Below are 14,679 nucleotides of genomic sequence, written 5' to 3'. Positions count from 1 at the left end.
AATGTATAGCATATTTTTTAATAAGGCAACAACATATGATAGATACGATAGGACAAAACAAATACAGTGCAGCACGAACTGTTTTTATACAGTCTGCTGTATGTGCACATCCGGTGTGCAGAATGATGCGCTTGAAGCAACATGGCGTCATAGCCTGATGCGCACATTGTAAGCTCTTCGTGTTAAAAACTGCAAAGCACAAAGGGAAGAGAAATTGATGCGTAGTGTATTATATCTGTGCAACAGTTATTGAGCCTTTCTTTTAACAGTTTTAAATTTCAGTTACTGTGTACGTTAAAAACAATTTATAGTCTTTTCTACGCCCGTGTTTTGTTCTCACAGACACCCGGTAGCAAGTAACAAAACAACATTAAACTCCGGCAAGAAGATAAAGTCCTTTTTGCAAAATCATAGACATGTATTTACAAATCAAGTATAATGGGAACACAGAATGATCTTGGAGACTGACTGCTGTAACCGAATGTGACCAGGGGTTAAAGGCTGAACGAATGCCTGACAGCCACAGCGGAGAAAAGAGTTTGTGTGAACTTTAATGTAAGGACTTAAATATTCATATGTAGCTCACATTAAGCTATCGTATGGCTTCAGAAGTAACACAGAATAATTTGCACAATCGAGAAAAAAAAAAAAATAATAATCTCGGATTTGGTTCGGCCCTCTCTGACCGATACCCGATCCGAGAAAAATGGCACTATCGAAGCCGATACCCGATATGAATATCGGATCAGCGCATCCCTATTCAGAAGTTCACGAGACAGCTCACTAGATTTTAAGATTACTTTTTGCTTCTTGCCTCAACAGAGGGCCAACAAAGGGTCAAAGGTCATGGAGAGGCTGAAAAAGAAGCTGTCGGAACAGGAATCGCTACTGCTGCAGACCTCTCCTAACATGCCCCTCAGGGTACACAACCGCAATGGAAAAGTAAGAGCCAGTGATTCACAGCCTTTCTGTCGTATCTGATTTTCTCTTCAACATTCCTGCTCATGCTCACAGTCCATGTCGGTTATGCATTTCAGAGCTACATGTTTCTGATCTCATCGGACTACGAGCGTGCCGAGTGGAAGGAAGTGATCCGAGAACAGCAAAAGAAATGTAAGTGGCATTGTCACAGAAATCAGCAGTAGTAGATCAGGTATTTTTGTTTTTTCAACTGAATGCTTGCTTATTTTTCAGGCTTTAAGACCTTCAGCCTGACGTCCATGGAGCTTCAGATGCTCACCAATTCATGTGTCAAACTCCAGACGGTCCATCAATTACCCCTCACTGTCAATAAAGACGGTAAGAAAGTTGCACAGGTCTTACAGATAATATGAAATCAAAACTGTTTACAATCTTATCAGATTGTCCTGGATTTCTTGTGCATGATTCTTCAGGTTAAATCAAAATTAAATAGATAATATTTTTCCACATCTTAAAATAACCTTTTCTTTTCAATAATGTCATGTTTTATTCATAGCAATCTAATCAAATTACAGAATTTTTTTTTTATTTAATAATAGTTTTTAATGACCTTTTTTATTATTATTGTGATTCTGTTGTATTTTATTTCAATATTTTTTTTTTTTTTATTATAGATATGTTTTGAACCATTTTCTCTATTTTTTTCTTCACTTACAGAGGATGAATCTACTGGACTGTACGGATTCTTGAATGTAATTGTCCATTCTGCCTCTGGACTTAAACAGAGCTTAAGTATGTGTCTCTTTCCTTCTTCCTCTCTGTGCTCATCAAAGGTCATGTACACATTTGCTTAGCCTGTCCTAACACCCTGTAAAGAGCCAGTATCTTACAGATCCTCTTACCGCTTCCTCTCTTTAGATCTGTATTGCACATTAGAGGTGGACTCCTTCGGCATCTTTGTGAATAAAGCCAAAACAAGAGTGTACAGATACACCACAGAACCCAAGTGGAATGAGGTAATCCCACATGCCCGTCCCTGTCTATACACCATCGATGCCAAAAGACCTGCCTGCTGAAATGCTCTTGAGGCATTAAATCGTAATTAAGAGCAGCAGAAGCGAGGCCATGTGGAATATGAAGACCTTATGGACAAATTATATTACATTTTAATTAAGAGCAATTACCATGCCCAAAAGTAAAGGGGAGAAAATGAGGAAATGAGGCATGGCAGGTGCTAAGTCTGATCAAAAGTATCCTTAGACTGTTTTGTGAAGCAAAATCAGAAGTTTTTTGGGCGGTCTCTGTGTTTTATTATTAATAATAATGTTGTTGTTGTTGTTATTATTCTTTTTATTTATTTACTTTAAAGTATTTTCCCAAAAAGATGTTCTCAAGGTAGCAAATAAGAAATCAGGAAGGGGGCCAACACTTTTTCACACCACTGTATTTCTTATGTGTATTTATTGTATATATTCTGGACAATGTTTTTTCTTTTGTATTGTTTCTGCCTCAGGAGTTTGAGATCGAGTTGGAGGGCTCCCAGACATTACGTCTACTGTGTTACGAGAAGAGCTACAACAAAGCGAAGATGAACAAGGAGGATGGAGAAAGCACGGACAGAATTATGGGCAAAGGACAAATTGCGGTATGATCTTCACTGCTTAAAAACTGTAACAAATTTGGTTGACAAAAGTGTTATTTTGGTATTACTATTAATATTCTGAAATAGCTTTTTTTATAGTTCATTGTATTTTTAATTTAGGTTTTATGAATTTTGTTATGTGCTTTTGTCACTTTTATTAATTTTTCTTATCTTTAGATTTATTTTAGTTTTAGTAATTATAGTACTTCAACTTCAACTTTCATTTTAATAAAGGCAACATTTTTAATTTTCGTTTGTTTTTCATCTAGTATTTATATTTTATTTCAGCCTTACTGCAATTAGCGAAAACAGTTTTTAACAGTTTTAGTTTTAATTAACAATAACACCATTGGTTGTTACCGTGTTGACTTGACTTTAAACTAGGCTATTTATACCAGACTTGCTAATGATTCACAACCCACTTACTAGTCGTTTTTACAGGCTGGTTGTAAGCAGGTTAACAGGTTGTAAGCATAAATTTGCTTGGCTCTCATGTGAGCTAAGTGTCATTTTCCATCTGGGCCCTCAGTGAATCCGGTCAAAGGTATATCTGCTCTTATGAGAGACACGGTCCCAGATGGGGACTGGCCTTTATACTCCAGACATTTAATCTGCTTTTTAATAGGTAGGGTCTTATTCACTCTGCCCTGGCTTTTTAGGCATCAAATCATACATAATTCATATGTCCTGTCTGAAAATGTCACACTCAAAACAACGTCAGATCAGCTGACCTATCAGTCCCCTCCCCAGAGAGGTTTGTGGGGTCATACAAACAGCACAAAATTCTCCTGCCTCACAAATGATTGCTTGTAAAGTCTAGGTTTGGATGCTGTTGGTTTCAAAGTGTCGGCTGGTTTATCATGGGGGAAGGAGGACGGATTTGAGGGCTGTGATATGATCCCTCTGTAGCCCCCCCATCAGCCAGCTGTGACTTTAGGAAACTCTGCTCTAGTCCCTAAGTCATAAAATGCGTTTTTGTAGGGATCATGTTTCTTCTGTGTATTTAAGTAATGTGGTCTTTGTAAAATCTAATATTTTTCCTCTTAAACATTATGATGATTTATTGCTTTGCTGTTTGGTTTTTTGTTCTCCTTATACCCAAGAGCACTTTGCAGTGGTCTGCCAACAAATAAACATTGAAAATAAAGCTGGACTACTCTGTAGATTTGTGCCATTGGAAATATAATAGGTAGATTTAAAGACATAATATGAAAGTGTTATTTATTTATTTTTAATATTTTTCCTCTTAAACATTATGATGATTTATTGCTTTGCTGTTTGGTTTTTTGTTCTCCTTATACCCAAGAGCACTTTGCAGTGGTCTGCCAACAAATAAACATTGAAAATAAAGCTGGACTGCTCTGTAGATTTGTGCCATTGGAAATATAATAGGTAGATTTAAAGACATAATATGAAAGTGTTATTTATTTTTTTTCAATTTTATTTTCGATTTTCAATTAAGTTTATAGTTAATTTCGTTATTTAGTTTTCATTTTAAACTGTTGTTTTTAATTTATTAGTTAATTTAGTTTTATATTTTCATTTTAGAATTTTAGGGCTCATAATGTGTTAACTAATTTTATTTAAATGCATTAAACGCTGTTACATTTCTTATAGGCATTGTATATCACTACATAGTGCCTTTTTTTCATGTTTAATGTTTATAATTTATTAAATTCAGGGTCTAAAACTAAAATTAAGATATTTTTAAAGCATGGAAAATTAATTAAATAATTTATTTTTAAATTATGTTAGCTATTTCAGTTTTTTTATTTTATTTTTTTTATACATTTTTGTAAAGGATAACAATACTGCATGGCAGCAGAATAAACCTTTAAGAGATGCTCTGATTGGTGCACTGGATGTTAGTGGCTGTAGATGGGTGCATGGGTTGGGACAGAGCAGCTTACTCTGAGGTAAGTCAAGGGATCATCTATTACGAGCTGGAGGTGCGGAAAGAGAAAGTTATGCAGATTTACAAAAAGAAACAGTGTCGAGACTACGGTAAAGAAGGAAATAAGAGCAAAATAGATATTTAAGTGAACAGCAACAGATTTTGGGACTGGATGAATCATCAATGTAATTGGATCTCTGTAGCTTGCACCAGACCAATGATTTGTTATTGTTAAAAGAGCTACTTAAACACTTCATCTGTTACTGAAGACCCTCTGAATTATTTGAATTGAAGACATCTGGAGCAGCCATAGGATTTCCAATTCCAGCCAAAGATCTCTGCTCAGGTTTTGCACAGTCGTATACTGTATAGGAAGGAGATGAGTGACGAGGAAGTGGTAGGACTGGATGAGGAGGGCAGGAGCTGCCCTCCACCCATCGAAGACTGTGATGTGGGGCCTGGGGAGGCTGTTACTGTAGACATTTCTACGCAAACTGCTCCGGCAGGCAAAGGAACAAGGTTATGGGGCTGTGTACAAAATGTTTTGCACAGAAGAAAGGTAAAGTACAGAAAAAAATGGTTGTGAATGGGTAACTGTTTCAGTAGTGACAGCAGTGTATTCCAGTGTGACGTGCATTTTCTCTTTATTTATATTCTACTTCACGTTGAGATGTTGCATATAAAAATATATGAGACCATATTGAGATTAGGCCAGGATGAGGGAAAGGAACACGCTGAACTTGGCCCACTCCAGATGGCCCCACGTTTGCTTAGAGGGGTCAGAGAAATTGGCTGGTGATATGCGAAACTGCTGTATAAGGAGAAGTGGCAGTATGAAAAATGTTCACATCACTCCAAGCCCTTCATAACATCTGTGGTGTTTATAACGGATATGTAGCCAATCCAAAAGCCCTCTAGATCTCAGAAAAGACAAATGTTCTGTGTCTGTGTTGGAAATCCCATTGTATTTTATGTTTCTTTTTCTGTTTTTTATCCAGTTGGATCCTCAGATGCTCCAGGGTAAAGACTGGCAGAGAACAGTCATCCCTATGAATGGGGTAAGTATATTCACATCTGCTCCTCTTCTGTAATCCTACCATCTAACACTCTAATTACTAATTTTTCTGAAGATTGAGGTGAAGATATCCATGAAGTTCACCAGCCGGGAGTTCAGCCTGAAGAGAATGTCCTCACGGAAGCCCATGGGTGTGTTTGGAGTAAATATCTCCACAGTGACAAAGTGAGTCAGAACACATTTTATATGAGAAGAGACGTACCCAGAAAATTATTTGGTCTTTTTTTACAAAAAGACGCATTTTGACACTAAGTTATCATGATTTTTCAGGCATTCATTGTGTCAAAGAAAATTAGAATATTCAGTATAGAAAATTATAGGCTTCATAGAATTCTGCCCTTTCTGTGCAGTGTTTGTGGTCAGATTTGATTGACAGTAATGAGGATTGCCTGTAACAAGCTTCCTAATGGGTTTAAGGGCAGAACCAATTAATGCTATAAAGACAACATGACAACACCAGTACAGATGCTCAGACACAAACATGTGCATCAAAGGTTTCTACATTAGCAGCACCTACTGCTGATTAATGTATATGTAAAGGCATTATTCGGCTTAACCTCCTTTTCATTCAATGAATATGTACAGTGAACACAGGCTGTCAGTTTCGAAAAGCACAGACCCAACTTGTCTGAAGCTGCATGATAGCTTTATTTGAGAAACAGTCACAGTTAAACAAATTTAAGCCATACTTTTCTAATCTTATTTGCATATACACTATTGTTCATTTTTTTAAATAAATTACTTTTATTCAAGAAAGATGCATTAAATTAATAAAAAAAAATGACAGCAAAGAGATTTATTTTAGAAACGTTTTCTGTTTCAAATCAATGCTGTTCTTTTGAACTTTTTATTCATCAAGGAAGCCTGAAAAATGTATCTTGGTTTCCACAAAAATATTAAGCAGAAATAAGAAATGTTTCTTGAGCACCTAATCAGCATATTAGAATGATTTCTGAAGGATCATGTGACACTGAAGCCTGAAAATGCAGTTTTGCCATCACAGGAATAAATAACATTTTAAAATATTTGAAAATAAAAAAAAAGTATTTTAAGTTGTAATAATATTTTACCATATTACTGTTTTTACTGTATTTTTCATCAAATAAATGCAGCCTTGGTGAGCATAATGGTAGCGTTATGTATTTAACAGTAACACATCTAATATTTTTTAATATATGCGAACACAAATAGTAATGGTAGCTTTAAGATCAAAATTAAATGCTTAAAATTATAAATTTGACATTTTTTGTTTGTGTATCCTATTTTTGCTGAATATAAGTTTAAAAAAATTGTAGTCATTACTTGTTCATTAAATCAAATGGCTGGTTTCGTGATGTTGGTATTATTTCTTGTCTCAGACGGGAACGCTCTAAAGTGCCCTACATCGTCAGACAGTGTCTAGAGGAAATTGAGAGAAGAGGAATGGAGGAAGTGGGCATCTACCGTGTCTCAGGAGTGGCCACTGACATCCAGGGACTGAAGACTGCCTTTGACACCAGTGAGTGTCCATCAAACTTGTGTTTATTTTTTTACATAGAGTTATGACAGACACATCCAGTCAGCCAGTTTAGTTGCTGATCTCTCTCTGTCTCTCTGTAACAGATAATAAAGACGTGTCAGTAATGATGAGTGAGATGGATGTGAACGCCATTGCCGGAACGCTCAAGCTGTACTTCAGGGAGCTCCCTGAGCCCCTGTTCACTGACGAGCTCTACCCTAACTTTGCAGGAGGCATTGGTGCGTCAGTTGTTTTTACTTGGAAAAAAAGTATTGAGCAGGCTTGGCTTTGTGATGGTATAACTATGTTGATTATGTCCTCAGCTCTTTCAGACAGCGTAGCTAAGGAGAGCTGTATGCTGAACCTCCTGCTGTCTCTACCAGAGCCCAACCTGGTCACCTTCCTCTTCCTGCTGGATCATCTCAAGAGGTTTACAAGATGCTGATGACTTTTACATTGTTCTAAGAAGCTTAACAACAAGAAAGATATATTACTGGGTCAAAATCCATTGTTTCTGGAACATTCATATGAAGAAATCAAGGGTTACCCTTACGAAAAAGAAGTTTATTCAAGTGTGCTATTAGTATACTTCTTTTAAACTAAAAATAGGAAAGTATACTTTTAGTCTACTTTTTATGTACTTCTCAGAAATGGGCTTTATGTACTTCTCAGAAATATACTTAAAATGACATTTAAGTATACTTGACTTATACTAAATATATTTTAGCTATAATTGTGCTTTTAGAATCCGTGTTTTCATTGTTATACTGTAGGGGGCACTTAAATGTTTTTGTTTACAAGCAGATACCCTGTTCTTTTGATGTTTTGTAGTTGTAGTTTTGTTTTGTTGCAGTACAAGCTAAAAATTTTGATGTAAACTAGTTGTGTACTCAAAGTTTACTACTGTTATACTTAAAGTATACTTAAAAGTATACTTTTATATACTAGAAAGTGGGCCAATTTAGTCCCAAGGAGTATTGAAATAGTACACTTACAAGTATACTACTAGTACACTGATATTTGTATACTTACTACATAAAGTATACTTAAAAATATACTTGAACTTTACTTAAGTATACTTGCTAAAATAAACTTGAAGTATACTACTTTTTGGTAAGGGTAGGGTTAAGGCTATGATTGGCTGATAGAAATGTTGTTCCTGAAACATGAACTGCATCCCAAATGACGCACTATACACTGTGCACTTATACACTATGTACTTATGCACTATGTACTCAACCATGTAGTGTATGAATTTTATAAGGTTATTTTGTCATTAATAATCAGAGTCTGATAGCCTCGCCCTCTTCGTGACGTAATTAAAGCTGCGACAGTTGAGTGCATGAAGTGTCCAACATTCCACACTTAATTTTTTCGGTTATCATCCAGGTATTTAAAGTGCACTTTTTCTTTTTAGAATTTTCAGTGTGAACGCACTACTCGCACTATTTATACTACAAAATGTGCTGCTGGCATCATGATCAAAAAGTTTAGTTGGGTGAATCTTACCATCAACACATTTCAGTTTTCACCCCCATTTAAAAAAAAAAACAGACTACAGTATATTATAAGAAAATATAGCTTGCATTAAGAAATATTAAGCTTAATAAAAACATTTACCCCTCAAATAAAAAAATAAAAAAAACATTCTCATTTCTGTATAACATCCTGTCTGGGCACATTTATTAATTTATTTTATTTTTTCATTCGCTACAACAAGTGCCACCAAATTGTAAAAAATATATATTTTTAAATAATCTAGTAATATTTTATTATTATTATTATTTGAATATTTTTTTAATTGGAGGGAGAAAAATGTAATTTATTGAAATTATTTTAAGTTTCGTAATAGCAAACTTGATGCATTCATACACTGATAATCTTTATTTCCTGTCTTCCTGCTCTTTCTCTTTTTGTTTCTAGGGTTGCAGAAAAGGAGAGTGTAAACAAGATGTCTCTTCACAATCTGGCCACCGTGTTTGGCCCGACCCTGCTACGACCTGCTGAAAAGGACAGCAAAATCCCCACTAACCCCACGCAGCCTATCACAATGGGGGACAGCTGGTCACTGGAAGTCATGTCACAGGTACACGATAAAACCACAATTAACTGACTTTACAATTTAAGGACTGTGGACATGATACCAAGCACCATTGAAAATCATTTAAATGTGTCTGTGTGTTGTAAACACACAATGGAAAACACATTTACAGTAATGCACTTATGTTTTATCCATTACGCGTCTCCTGATAGGTGCATAATTCTTTCTCCTTTGCATCTGTAGGTGCAAGTTTTGCTGTATTTCCTTCAGCTGGAGACCATCCCGACGCCAGACAGTAAGAGACAGAGTATCCTGTTTTCCACAGAGGTCTAAAGGAGTTCTTATTCCTATTGTAAGTCTCAAACCAAGCGAGCATGTCCACCCACTGGGTATAACGGACACTGGAATGCACAAGAGCTTCTACTGGGCAAAAGCAGGAGTGCTTCGCGTTTCGCGCATTTTCTAGCTGTCGCCACTAGGGGGCGCCGTAGCCATTTTAAACGTTAAAGAACTGGACTTGCTCGGAGCACATCTTGAATATTACTGAACCCTCTGCCTATTTTCCTGTGAACATCAGTGTCCCTTCAGCACCTTCGCTCTCTTCTTTTTCATGACTCAGACCCTGAGCATGCTCTTGCGTCCTGTACGTGGGCCTCTACTGGTCAATCATGTCAGCTGGTGACAGTGAATTCTGTCTCTTCTGGCTTTTTGTGTTTGTCCTCATTTCGCCTGTCCCCACTGGCCACTGATGCTCTTTCTGTGCTGCTACAATTCAGTATCCAGCTCCAAACCGTTCCAGATTTTGGATCCTTTTATACAATAGATAATTACATGGCAGTTCAACGTAGTTCTTATTGCAGACTCTTAAAAGTCAAATTAATAACTTCTGTTAGTGTATGTCAGTCATTACAAGAGCTTAATTTAATAGGATTTCTGTGTAGAAGATGGTGTTTGGTTCAGTTATTGTCAGTGTTGATGTGATTCTAAGTTAAGAAAACATACATAAAAATGAGAAAAATCTCGCTATTGTTTAATTTTCCTCTTTTTTTGGCCCATACCTCTCTATCAAGCAATATTTAAGCATTCATGAGTGTGTTTGAAAACATGATACATGTTTCATTATGCTTTCGTAGTTGAGATTTCGGGAGAGAGAAGTACATTACCAAAAGGGTCAATATATTTTTATTCATTCTGATTATGTAATACATGTAGAAGAATTATTATTTATTTGGGGACAGATCAGTGTCTTTTTTAAAGTACGTCTACATTTATCCGTGTTATGAAGTACTGTAGATTCCTTACATATCCTCTTCATTTTCCTGTCTTTTTGAATCTGTGAAAATGCTCAGAGGATAGCACACAACATTAGCGTTTCCCCTGCCGTATATCTAGTGTTGAGAGATGACCAAACGGAGAGGTTTTTAACTCTACCCTGTCATTCACATTCGCTCTCTCTCTCTAGCTTCACAGCACACTGTGGTTTATGTCTCGCTGAGAACCATACAGCAGTGCCTCTCTGTCTCATCGTAAGACATTAAGGTTAAAAAAAAAACAACGCTGTATATAGCACAATCTGTTATCCTTGAATCCTGTCAGATTGTTTAATGAAGGAAGGGTTAATAATGGATGCAGTACAGGTATTCTGTGTTAATTATATTAGTAAAAATGAATGCTCTTAAGTTTATTATTTCAGTTAAAGGTGCTTTAGTTACTTTATTTAACATGCAGGCGTGTTTTTTTTATTTAAAAGTGTTTTTTAAGTTTGATAAGTGTTGTGCGTTTGAGTTGTAACGTTAAACCAAATTCTGGCTACTGTAGAAGGGTTTTTGAAGACTTTATCATGCATACAGAAAGGGGTGCAGCAATTGAAAAGGAATTTCTGTTAATCCACCATGTGAAGTCTTTTGTTTTTTCGTTTACGTGTGCAGTAAAGGTGCGTCTGAGACTTTTCATCTTGTCTGTCCTCTTTCTTGATTGTCGGCACTAAATGTACATTTCCTGTATCTTGCACCTGTCCGAACTGAAGTCAGCATCACATGTGGGTTTCTTCTAGAGATATGCCCGCTTTTTTTTTGTAATATGTAACTCTTGACATAAATTAAACTGTGATCTATTGCTATCAGAAGGCATTAGGTGATTCAAACAAAGCATTCCCGTTGTGTTAATTGCTTATTTAATGTGCTTTTTATAGATTGTTGAATGTTACTGGGTTAGGAATATTGGACATATGCTCCGGTTCAATGGGAGTGACACAGCGCATGATGTTTGAGAAGCGATTTCTTTGCACTGCACATAGTTTAAAGACTAATGTGATGAAATTTCTTATAAACGTAATGAGATTGTATCACACACAGTGAGAAACGTCTACAAACCAATTAATGAAAACATGCATTATGACATTATAACCTCCAGATTTATTTGTATTCACAAAGTATTACAGTTTTGAATTGATTGGTCATGAAAGCACTGCAAGGGTCCATCTGTGTCATCCATTATAATGTTATGAGGATTTATGTTGAAACCTTGCCTTTAAACACATGAAGACATGCTGGACAGCCACTGGGACAGGCTGTGGATGCCCTCCCCTTTTCCTCTTAAGGTTTTTGTCACTATATATTCTTGCTAATATCTTAATGTTCTGGTTATAGGACTGTACAAATAGATTAATGAATTCTGCAGACTGAAACGTTTGGAAGGCATTTGCGGCCTATGTTTATACACAAAATGTTGAATAAAACCTCCTGTATATGAATACCTGCTGTTTCATGCTGTTTTTTCTAAAACTATTTGATTGTATTACACAGTGCGAAAAATATTTCACATATTCTGGATACAACAGTAGTTTGATTTAATATTTTTGTTAATTTATTTACGTTTTGTGCATGTTTATTGAAGAACATGTCTTGAAACGCTGTATTACACAATTGTAATGTATCTATGTGTCCACATGGGGGAAGCACGGCCTTGCTCCATGTTGTTCATTTATTTTATTTATTTAATGTATGATATATTATAATGTATTTATCATTTTTGGGGGTAAAACCACGCTTAATACGTGACTGAAATAGCTGTCTTAAGAAATAACAATCGACCAATAGCAGACGAGGGGCAGAGAGGTAATCTGGATATCGTTCATTCTACTCATTTGACGTACTGCTTTTTGCATACAATATAGAGAAGAAACGCATACGTTTCGACAACAATAGTCAATTTCTACCTCTCCCTTTTCTCCAGTTTCTTCCTCTTTTTTGTATCTAGCCTTTATTGTATATTTCTCGTGATATTTACCTCAATGACGTTTAAAAAAAAAGAGTATAACGTCGTTTTCATCGGTTTACATGCTAGATGTTGTCTAACATAGCACTGTTCAGTATAGTTTAAGTAAAAACACTTTTTCAGATCACATGACTATTCCAAAACACTATAAAATGATATTAAATGTACCCTGTAACACTGCAAATGCAAGAAAACTGATGTTGATATAACAAGGATATGATTATATATTATTTGAATTATTATTATTTATTTTCCCATTTCTGTAACTCTTTTCTGTATTTCGTTACAGAGAGCATTCTTCCTTATTTAAAAGTATCCATGTCATGATGACATCAGGAAAGACGGCAGCTTCCTTTGAGTAAGTAATAGATTTATTTTTGGTGCTTTATGTCTAGTCCTTTGCTTTCGCAGAGGCCACACAGTCCTCCTGTGGTCCGATAAGAAGCCCTGTTTCCTGTTCATAATATGAGACTCTGAGCTTTGAGGAACAGGAGGGATGGACGGAGTTAAAATACAGACTGACATTCTGTCATAGAGCTGTTATGGGAGAGAGTGAGAAGGAGAGTGTGGTGTCGTCTGTTTGTCTCTGATTACTTGTGTCCACAGTTCTATCTCTCTCCTCCGGCTGTCGCTCCTCCCTCAGCAGGCCATGAAAGCTCTAACCGTTACAGGGTGGATGGGCTCAGATAAGACTATCACGGCCATCACGGCCCTGCCTGCTCCGAGAGGCCTGCCCTGCTCCCTTCAGATTTCACCAACTCTTGTTCTGTTCCTCCTCTCCCACTTCATTTCCATGTTTGCTGACTTCACATGTGTTTTTTTTTTTTGTTTGCTCATTCTGTCGCCTCATCTTGCAGGCCTGTTTGTTGATGCTTGTTGTGTCTGAGTCAGTTTTGCTCTTGGCTGGTCACCAAACTTGTTCAAACCCACCTACCCTTCATGTCTGGTATCTGTCAATAACTCAGTATCACTAGTTTGCCATTACTGCATGTGACCCGATGCATGTTTCCTGCATCCACAGTAAGACAGATATACTCCCTTAATCTTGTGAGGGAACTTTTGTATTGAGCCGTGTGTTAAAAAAAAAAAAAGTGATTTATGTTGAAATGCTTTTTTTCTGGATATTATCTATTCATTTATTCAGAAATACATTAAAAATGCTATTCATACAAGGATTTGAATATATTTGAATTATTAATTAAATATTTGAAATATTTTATAATAAATAAAAAAACAAGAAGGTAGAATAAAAAAATAGTGAATGCTAGTGTTAGAGGGACTTTTTAAAATAAAAATAAGACAAGTCAAAATAATAGAAAAAGAATAGAGAATGCTAGTGTTAGAGGGTCGTTTTTTATAATAAGTAAAAAGAAAACAAGTAGTTTGAATAGAAATAGAACTGAGAGTGCAAGTGTTAGAGAGTCAAATTTTTTTAAAATACAATTAATTCTATTTAATATTAATTTGTAATTCTATTAATATTTTATTGTATTCAAATTGTGACATGATTTCTCCAAAAAGTAATATTTCTAAATGAGTAAGTCTTTATATATGAAAAATAAATAAATATTTTATTTGAATATTTTCATTTAAATGACATTTATATTCACATATTAAATGAGATATTTTGTCCTTTTTATGATGAGGGAAGGCTAGATACATTTGTAAAATGTCATGTGGTGCAACTTTTTATAGTTTGTTTCTATACTTGTAGTAATATTTTTTTTATCTTCAAAAAATTATATATACAGTGGTGTGAAAAAGTGTTGGCCCCAAAAGCATTCATTTAGTTCTCATATATATCTTTAGTTTCTTAGCACTACGGGTACATGCATAATCCTCTGAGTGGATTTAAATAATGATTGCCCCTTATCTGGCGTCCTACTCTAATCAGTGTGGTTCGGGCCTCGCTGTGTCATCGCTCTGCTCTTGGCATGACGTGCCAGCTGTCTATCTGCGTCTTCTCCTCATCCCCAAACCCATAAAACTCACTGACAGGCCCTTTGTTTGAGACACGCCAGTTGCACTTTTAAATATGTGGACTGAGGTCTCATAAGAAATAAACCGTTCATGTTTTTATGCATGACTGCATATGCAACCAAAAAATTATCACTTGTAAGTATACTCTTATGCACATGATTTCCATATACTGTAGGAAGACTTAAAATAAATATTATTTTTTGCTTCTGTAACAAGATGAGAGACTCAACCAAACATGTTTTAAAGTAAACATGTTTCTCTGCACGGTTTGATTTCTGTGTTTGTTTTATGTATACTTTTACAGTCTTTAAAAACCTTTTGTAGTGCTGTTTAGGAGCTTTTCTTGCTTTTG

The 14,679-nt window shown here is 35.8% G+C and overlaps 1 protein-coding gene across 1 annotated transcript in view; it reads left to right on the top strand.

The window, feature by feature from the left end:
* Positions 1–10,976, top strand: part of LOC107686901 (breakpoint cluster region protein-like) — an 80,420-nt gene extending 69,444 nt beyond the window's left edge. The window contains exons 11-23 of the mRNA XM_016484047.1: positions 823–942; positions 1,038–1,113; positions 1,195–1,299; positions 1,639–1,713; positions 1,840–1,937; positions 2,435–2,566; positions 5,456–5,515; positions 5,588–5,697; positions 6,891–7,030; positions 7,135–7,269; positions 7,354–7,459; positions 8,954–9,116; positions 9,315–10,976. Coding sequence (XP_016339533.1) covers positions 823–942; positions 1,038–1,113; positions 1,195–1,299; positions 1,639–1,713; positions 1,840–1,937; positions 2,435–2,566; positions 5,456–5,515; positions 5,588–5,697; positions 6,891–7,030; positions 7,135–7,269; positions 7,354–7,459; positions 8,954–9,116; positions 9,315–9,404 — 1,410 coding nt within the window. The 3' untranslated portion in view covers positions 9,405–10,976. The remainder of the gene's footprint in view (positions 1–822; positions 943–1,037; positions 1,114–1,194; positions 1,300–1,638; positions 1,714–1,839; positions 1,938–2,434; positions 2,567–5,455; positions 5,516–5,587; positions 5,698–6,890; positions 7,031–7,134; positions 7,270–7,353; positions 7,460–8,953; positions 9,117–9,314) is intronic.
* The last annotated feature ends 3,703 nt before the right edge of the window (positions 10,977–14,679 follow it).

This window comes from Sinocyclocheilus anshuiensis, unplaced genomic scaffold (assembly GCF_001515605.1).
Source record: "Sinocyclocheilus anshuiensis isolate Anshui unplaced genomic scaffold, SAMN03320099.WGS_v1.1 scaffold1339, whole genome shotgun sequence".
In the NCBI taxonomy this organism is placed as follows: Eukaryota; Metazoa; Chordata; class Actinopteri; order Cypriniformes; family Cyprinidae; genus Sinocyclocheilus; species Sinocyclocheilus anshuiensis.
Note: the sequence above shows the minus strand (reverse complement) of the source record. Positions and strands in the feature narration are given on the sequence as shown.